This window comes from Zootoca vivipara, chromosome 9 (assembly GCF_963506605.1).
Source record: "Zootoca vivipara chromosome 9, rZooViv1.1, whole genome shotgun sequence".
Classification (NCBI taxonomy): domain Eukaryota; kingdom Metazoa; phylum Chordata; class Lepidosauria; order Squamata; family Lacertidae; genus Zootoca; species Zootoca vivipara.
The window spans coordinates 13,342,388-13,350,724 of record NC_083284.1 but is presented as its reverse complement, the minus strand read 5'-3'; the positions used below and the strand labels follow the sequence as shown (position 1 = coordinate 13,350,724).

Sequence of the window (8,337 nt, the reverse complement as noted above, 5' to 3'; positions counted from 1 at the left end):
TAAACCGACAAAGGTTGCTTGCTGGACTGAAGTGTCTCTTATAGTGACACCAGCCTCCGGCTGCGAAGGGACCTGTCGCTTTCTAAACACTTGGTAAGTGGCATGTGTGATGTTACTGTCTGATTTTGCTTGAAAAGAGGAAAGAGCTGATAGAGGGAACTCCTGGAATTGGATGCTGCAATAAGCTAACAATTAACATAGCCTTCCTGGAAAAAGAAGGGGGAAATGTAACCTATAATCAGTGTTGGTAGTTTAGGTTTATCAAGAATGCATCTCAACTTAAAGTTTATAAAGAGTGGGTCTAAACAGGCCCATGATGCAACAGAAATTACTACCCGAATAGACATATGTAATCCAGGAATATCTGGATTACATTTGCCCGGTTTTCTTCATGTATTCCAGTTGAAAAGGGGCAAGTCTGCAAAATTTGGAAGGGGTTTGGTGGTTGTACAATAACTGCGGAAAACAGAGAATAACTGGGAAACAAATCAGGCTGCGTGCTCCAATCACATTCGAAAAGCATTGCGCATAAAGCATTGTGCCTGGTTTATTTCAGGCAGTGTTTTTTTTGCCTGCGTTCTGGGTCTCCTGTGGTGTTGCTGAATGGGGGCTTATTTTTTACCTGGGGAAGCTCCAGTTCTGATACCTGTACGAAAAGGTTGGAGGACAACTTCCACATTGCGTTCACACAAGTATCTTAAAAAAGCAGCATGTGAATGAGGAGCCCAGTCTTATCTCATGCAAGCGCTGCTCGGGAACCCTAATAAATAAATCACTGGTACAGTTTTGAAACCAGTGGTTAAAATCAGTTGAGTTAGGGAAGGTTCAGACCAGCAGCTTGATGCAAAATGGTATCGAAACCCGAACAAAAGCCTGCTCGTTGATTTCATGCAAAATTCGGTTACGGAATTTTGCAAGGCATACAAATGCACAGAAAACAAAGAATCATAGGGGCGTAGAACTGTCGAGTTGGAAGAGATTAACAACGTTCTCAGTCCAGCGTAAACTCAGGTACATATGCAGATTGGTTCTCTAATAAAATGTATTTTATTTATTGTTGTCAGTTTGCATTTCTTAGTGCAGAAAGTATTGATCTGATGTGTCAGACCTTTCCTATTCTAATTAATTCAAGAGGGTTCTGGAAGCTTCTCTGTGTGAAAGAAGCAAGCAGAAGGTTCATGATATTTGGGTTATACCTTCGGACAGTGCTTTTTTTTTTCTTAAAAAAATGTTTGGGGTACTCTCATTTTGACTCAAGAAAACCACCATTTTATAGTTCAAATCGGGGGAAATAAATACAGTAAATGGACAAAAGTACAAAGATTCACAAAATGTTTAGGGGTATACGTACCCCCAGAGAAAAAAAGCACTGGTTGTACCTTCAGAGAAGCTGAGTACGGCTGGCTTAAACTGGTTTTGTTATTTCTTTCTGGCAATTTCTGTCTATAAAAGTAGGGCCAGAAGGAGCCTGGGATTCACTTTCTCTTTCCATCTCTTTTCCTTCTGGCGTGGTGTTCTGTACGTAGTATGCTTAGTGTTAAGCTTTTTAGACTTATTATATATATTGTAAGTTTAAGGCAAGTCAACTAGATTTCTTATGGACTGTGCCAATCCTGAATGTATTGGATTTGTGACCATTATGCTCATTTGCCTTCAGTAGCAGTAAAACTCTGCTGCGTGAAATATTAATTGCCTCTGGTCTATTTTTTGTGGAATCCTGCAACGTGTTTAAGTTTTTCCTTTGCTAACTATACAGTACATTGAAATCTACTTTGGATCAATATTGAGTAGAATTTCAGTGACAATTTTGTTTATTAAATTTGTATAGCATCCATATACTCTAACAGTTTATCTTGCCTTTCCTTTTTTGTTGGCACAGTTTCTCCCCCCCCCCAATTTTTAGCAATTAGGATCCTTGCCACTCCTGTGGCATAGAGGAATATTTTCTGACCTCGTCTTGCTATACCTGTGTCCGTTATCCCTAATAGAAAAGCTTCTGTATGGTTCATAAAGTTATACATACTGAACTGGTTAGATTGACAGAGGCAATTAGAGATCACGCTAGACAAGAGTTTCAAAAAGCATGGGGGAAATGCAGAGAATGCTTCACAAAACAGTGCCCTAAAATACATACCTGGACTTGTTTCGATTAATGACTGCAGGAGACTTTGTGGATGTTTAAGTCATAATTAGAAAAATCTTAATAATTATTCATAAAGGAAACAGTTTATAATGAAGGGAGATGTGACCCAGCAATCAGAATTGGGTTGCCTGGTTTGTGCATCAAATTGGTAGTGAATCATCTGCTGATAAGCCCCTCTAAGCCCCTCGTTGTACCTTCCAGACAAGGACAGCTATTCGGCCTTGACAGCGAGCAGGGCATCCTGTCTAATGTTTACATTACACTTTGGCATGAAGGCACTAATGGATTTTCAAAAGGAACAGAGAGTTAGAGAAAAAAAAACATCTTAGGAATTTGCAGGGGCCCCAGCTTGGGGTTGAACGGTGCAGTCAGAATTGCCTGATCAGAATTGGCAAGCTATACAAAGGATCAAGCAAACTATATGATCAAGCAAACTAGACATATGATCAGAATTGGGTCACATCTTCCTTCAATAAGAAGTAAATAAGAAGGCCAGATACAGGATAAAGGAAGTCTTCTATTTGGTTGTTTATATTGTTGTAAGTTACGCTCACTGTATGTTCTGTTAATATTTAATGAGGGTGGATTTGTGTATTGGGGTGGGGGTGAGGGGGGTTGTGTTATGTTGTAAATAAAATTCCAATACAAATTTAAAATTAAATTTGTATAGCATCCTTCGCCCGAACAGCTCAGGGCAGTTCACAGCATAGACATGTTCCTTGCATTCGTATTATTGTATTTTCAGAATGGAGATCTGTTTATTTTAACATCTCTCTCTCTCTTTTTCTCTTTATAATCAGCAGCCTGGAAAATGAACCCTCAGCCAGTGATCATGCAGCAGCCACAAGTTGTGATTGTCCAGCCATCACAACAGAACTATTGGCAGACAGGCTTGTATGACTGTTTTCATGACTGCGGTATATGTGAGTAGCTATGATACAGAGAGCTCCCCTTTGACATAGAGATTAAGGCAGTTTACTCAGTTGGGAAAGGCAGGGTCAGTATCCACTCTGGATGCAAATCTTAAACAAGTATGAGCTTGCTCATCATTGTCGTTATGGAAGCACAATTCTCTCTCCGCTGGCTGTGTACTCAATCAGATTGGGTTTTTTTATATAAAAATATTAATTTATTAATTACATTTATATACCACCCTTCATCGAAAGATCTCAGGGCTGCTCACGAGATAAAAATACAAGATAAAAGCACAAATGAATAGTGTAAAACTAGTGGTTTTTCTTTCTTTCTGGGGGTACGCCAGGGGTACGCATACCCCTAAACATTTTGTTTGGAGCTTCCTGCAGCCAATGGGAAGCCGGCCAGCGTCGCGGAAGGCGGTCCCTGCTCTGCTCCGCGCAGGTTTAGCGCAGTGCACGGGAGCCAACTGAGCGGGCGGCGGGGGTCCCCGAGCGGGCGGCTGGGGTCCATGGGCCGGTTAAATGACCCCTTAGGTTGCTGACGCCTGCTCTAAGGCTTCAGACAGAAGTCCTTCTGAGCCATCTTTTTAGGTGCGAGAGATTGAATCTGGCACCCTTTTCATGCAAAGCATGTGCTCTGCCACTGAGCTATGGCCCCTTCCATGCAAATTGTCCCTTAGCTTTCTCTCTGCAGGAGAGCAGTGGTGTCATGTGAGCAGTTTACTGAAATAAGTACTAGGACGATCCCTGCACTCAGCCTTACAATCTTAAAAACAAACAAACCATGGCATGTGTGGGAAAAGGAGCAGGAAGGAGAAGGGAAAACAAGCTCAAGCGCAAATATAATCCTTAGTTACTCTCTGTTTGCATTTGTGGTCAAAAGGATGTTGTTGGCCTCTATCTGTCTTGAGAGACAATGGAGTGCTCCTCCGGGGTGTTTGTGTGTGAAGTCAGACTGCTGTGTTAGTAGCCCTGAAATGACCTCCCCTTGGTCCAAGCCTGGGCAGTGTCTCTGGAGACCCTACACTGCCCAGATGACAAGAGCCCCCTCTCCGCCTCAATGATGTGGTCCAAAGGAAAGCAGAGCAATAGGTTTGGCAATAGCTCGGGTGCAGGAGTTGCTGGAAGGAGGCATACAGCTAGACTGGTGACTGGGAGCAGCCGCCGAGACCACATAAAACCGGTCTTGAAAGACCTACATTGGCTCCCAGTACGTTTCCGAGCACAATTCAAAGTGTTGGTGCTGACCTTTAAAGCCCTAAACGGCCTCGGCCCAGTATACCTGAAGGAGCGTCTCCGCCTCCATCGTTCTGCCCGGACACTGAGGTCCAGCGCCGAGGGCCTTCTGGCGGTTCCCTCGTTGCGAGAAGCCAAGTTACAGGGAACCAGGCAGAGGGCCTTCTCGGTAGTGGCACCCGCCCTGTGGAACGCCCTCCCACCAGATGTCAAAGAGAAAAACAACTACCAGACTTTTAGAGGACATCTGAAGGCAGCCCTGTTTAGGGAAGCTTTTAATGTTTAATAAATTATTGCATTTTAATATTTCTGTTGGAAGCCGCCCAGAGTGGCTGGGGAAACCCAGCCAGATGGGCCGGGTATAAATAAATAAATAAATAAATAATAATAATAATAATTACTATTACTACTACTACTACAAGGTGCCATTCGACCATCTTAGGGACTCCACTCCGGATTTGTGTAAAGTTTACTCTTTATAGCCTTTTCTACCAAAGATTTCCCACAAGGCAGCAGAGGATAGTCAATAAATAATAGGGTTAATGGGTGCCTCTGATCAGAGCAGGAAGCAAGCAAGCAGAATGGGATTATAAAGGAGCTTATCGCTGATTCAGGTGTTCCAAAAAATGGGGTGCGAGAAGAAGAATAAGTCATTCCTGATTCAACCCCTTCCGAGTCTTGTCTGGGGACAAGAGACACTTAATGCCAAAGGCCTGGAAATGATGCCTTATGAGGAACGGCTTAGGGAGCTGGGTATGTTTAGCCTGGAGAAGAGAAGGTTAAGGGGTGATATGATAGCCATGTTCAAATATATAAAAGGGATGTCATATAGAGGAGGGAGAAAGGTTGTTTTCTGCTGCTCCAGAGAAGCGGACACGGAGCAATGGATTCAAACTACAAGAAAGAAGATTCCACCTAAACATTAGGAAGAACTTCCTGACAGTAAGAGCTGTTCGGCAGTGGAATTTGCTACCAAGGAGTGTGGTGGAGTCTCCTTCTTTGGAGGTCTTTAAGCAGAGGCTTGACGGCCATCTGTCAGGAATGCTTTGATGGTGTTTCCTGCTTGGCAGGGGGTTGGACTGGATGGCCCTTGTGGTCTCTTTCAACTCTATGATTCTATGTGACTACAGTGGTACCTCGGTTTAAGTACACAATTGGTTCCGGAAGTTTGTACTTAACCTGAAGCATACTTAACCTGAAGCAAACTTTCCCATTGAAAGTAATGGAAAGTGGATTAATCCGTTCCAGACAGGTCCGCGGAGTACTTAATATTCATCCACCCAATTGGGGAGAAGCAAATAAGAGCGCAATCCTTATGGAATCTCTGAAGTGACTCTGCATTGGCTCAGAAATCCAGAGCTACATGAGAGTAGAACGGCCTTGCTATATCAGAGCAAAGAATTTGCTGGTTCAACACTTCCCATCTCTGATACCAGCCAGCCTGGTGCCCCTGGGAAACTCACAAACAGAGGTTGTCCCCCTCACTTGCTAACTGGAGGTTCAATTTTTTTGCAGCTGTTGTGGCTAATAACTAGTATCATCAATTCATGGAGGACGGCTCAACATTCCTCTTTGAAAAAAAGCCTAAATATTCCTACATTCTGGGGCACATCATTCTAGAAGTCAATTTTGCCACCGACTTTCGTTTAGCCCCAGACCTGGCAAAGGATGGAATGGCAGCTGGGGAAATGGAAGGAAGCAGGGCAGAAATTTTCACTGTGGAGGAAAACAAATAGTGGCGGCTCTTTCAGATCTCCCCATTCCAATCACCTATTAGACTTTGAGATTATTTGTATTTAGTAAGGCTTGTCGTTTTCTTCTAAGTGATGCCCTCTTTCATGCTCTCTTCTGTCTAGGTCTCTGTGGAACATTTTGCTATGTGTGTTTGGGATGCCAAGTTGCTGCAGATATGAATGAATGTTGCCTCTGCGGCACAAGCATGGCAATGAGGGCTGTCTACCGAACAAAGTATGGGATCCCGGTAAGTGTAGCGAGGGCAGATCCAGGTTTTAAGAATCTGCAGTGAGTTGTTTTAGTTTTGCTAGAACCTCGGGTGCAAAATAGCAGCTCATGCATGTGCGTTATATACTCTATTACTAATTCTTTATTGTAATTGATAAGTGTAAACTGAACTATTTGCTGGTGTTTAATTTTACTGTTTACCATTGGAATCTAATGGATTACTGAATATTGTTTATTTTTAAGTTATTGTGACTTTTTATATTGGATCAGATTGTTACTATTAATGCTTGATTTTTTAAAATTATTTTTATACATGATGGCAGCTGCCCAGAGTGGCTGGGGCAACCCAGCCACATGAGCAGGGTCTAAATTTATTATTATTATTATTATTCAATAGCTGTACCCAGCCACGCGTTGCTGTGGCTTAGTCTGTAAGTCCCAAACAAAGCCTCCCTCACTCAAGTGTTCTTGAAAATGCCCCCCTACCCACCCCCAATATAAGGGGTGTAGAAATCCCGTCCCGCCCCGCCCCATTCTTCTTCCCCAAAGGCACGCCCCTCCTGCACTCAGTGGCCTCGTTTCCCAGGGCGGTCCCATGACATAACGACATCCCTCTCTGACGTAATCCGCCACCCCCCGACCCCTCTCTCTCCCCCCCTTGCATACCCCATGTGTATATTGGGGAGGGCCTGGCCCATTCCCCCAGCAGGTCCCGGCGGGTGAGGGGGCAGGTGGGCCAGCTGCAATTGGTTCTCCAAGGCGGACATGGGGAAGGTGGCCGGGAGAGGCGAGGCGGAGGTGCCGAAGGGGCAGGATCCGACCCCGCCCTTCCAGAAGGAGCTGCCGACCAGCAGCCTCTGCACACTCACATTGGAAGGATGGCAGTATAGCGTGTGTTGCTTAGACGTCCAACAGATGGCGCTTTTTTTAAAAAAAACGAACCATGTTTTTACCTGTCACAGATGTGACATCTATATAATCTAATTACACAGAAACACTTCCGTATCCGAATGCAACGTTGTGACAAAATTTCAAAGCAATCGGTCAAGAACTTTCGGAGCACATAGATTTTGTACAAACGGACATTTACATTTTTCTTTATATAGATTAGTGGCCTCGTTTCTTTTTAACAGGGATCCCTCTGCGATGACTTCTGCACTCTGTGGTGTTGCCCTCAATTTGCTCTTTGCCAACTCAAGAGAGACATCAATAGAAGGCGTGAACAAGGAATCTTTTAGGGAAATTGAGTTTTGGTTGCATTTATAGTTCAATTAAGATGTTGTTCGTGTTAAGCGGTAATGTGAATTTTTCAAAAAAGCTTCTAAAATCGCACAAGTAACCTGTGGGCTTATACAAATCTAAGTGTTTTTAGCTGTTAATCCAGTTTCTTGCCCTTCCAATTATTCCACACCTGCATGTATCTGAATTAGGGTATAAGGAGCAACAGCAGGCCTTTCCAATTCATAGTACCGGGTAGTGGGTGTTCTCTTTTGTGCTTTGCTCACCTTCTGATTTCCTGTTTCAGTTATGTCAATTAAGTACCAACGGTGCATGGGTAAAAGATGTTTTTCTTGATCTGCACCCTAACACACACCTTGCAGAGTAAAACATGAAGCTTCCACGCAACAGCCTTTTCTAACTCTTTGTGCTCTACGTACTAATTTAGCCCCATGAAGAGTTCTGTGGATCTTGGAAGTCTGCAATACGTCCAAGAAGACTGGGCTATTATTTGACTTGTTCCATCTCTCTAGAATGTGACCATCTGAATAAACAGGAAATATGCTCTAAATCCTTTTCCGACTCTCTATTTTTGGGGTGCGTGGAGGGGACTGGGACAAAGGCGAAGCCCATTTGTATACGTGAAGGTTTTCTGAACAAGTGGGACACCACCATTTTGTATCACCCAGTAACTACATGGTGAGCTTTAAAATGACCTTTTGGAAGAATATAAACATAATGTAAGGGGAAGACAGTATAGAGAACCTCCCCCTTGCATCAGGAGTAGCTCCTCCCCAAGCAGCGATGGAAGCGCAGGCTCTGGAGAGGCTAGTCAGGAAGTGGCGGGAGAGTGCCCGGGTT

At 43.7% G+C, this 8,337-nt stretch overlaps 1 protein-coding gene across 4 annotated transcripts; it reads left to right on the top strand.

Annotated features, from left to right (window-relative positions):
- Window positions 1–8,117, top strand: PLAC8 (placenta associated 8). 4 transcript variants are annotated; one of them, XM_035112943.2, is made up of 4 exons: window positions 1–93; window positions 2,947–3,066; window positions 6,153–6,277; window positions 7,392–8,117. In XM_035112943.2, exons 2-4 carry the CDS (start codon window positions 2,955–2,957, stop codon window positions 7,494–7,496), a joined length of 342 nt encoding a protein of 113 aa, XP_034968834.1. In that variant the 5' UTR covers window positions 1–93; window positions 2,947–2,954; the 3' UTR covers window positions 7,497–8,117. The 4 variants fall into 4 exon arrangements, with proteins under 4 accessions (XP_034968834.1, XP_034968833.1, XP_034968835.1 ...); XM_035112942.2 differs by having other exon boundaries at window positions 2,944–3,066; window positions 7,392–8,116; XM_035112944.2 differs by lacking the exon at window positions 1–93 and adding an exon at window positions 969–1,011 and having other exon boundaries at window positions 2,944–3,066.
- Window positions 8,118–8,337: the final 220 nt, after the last annotated feature.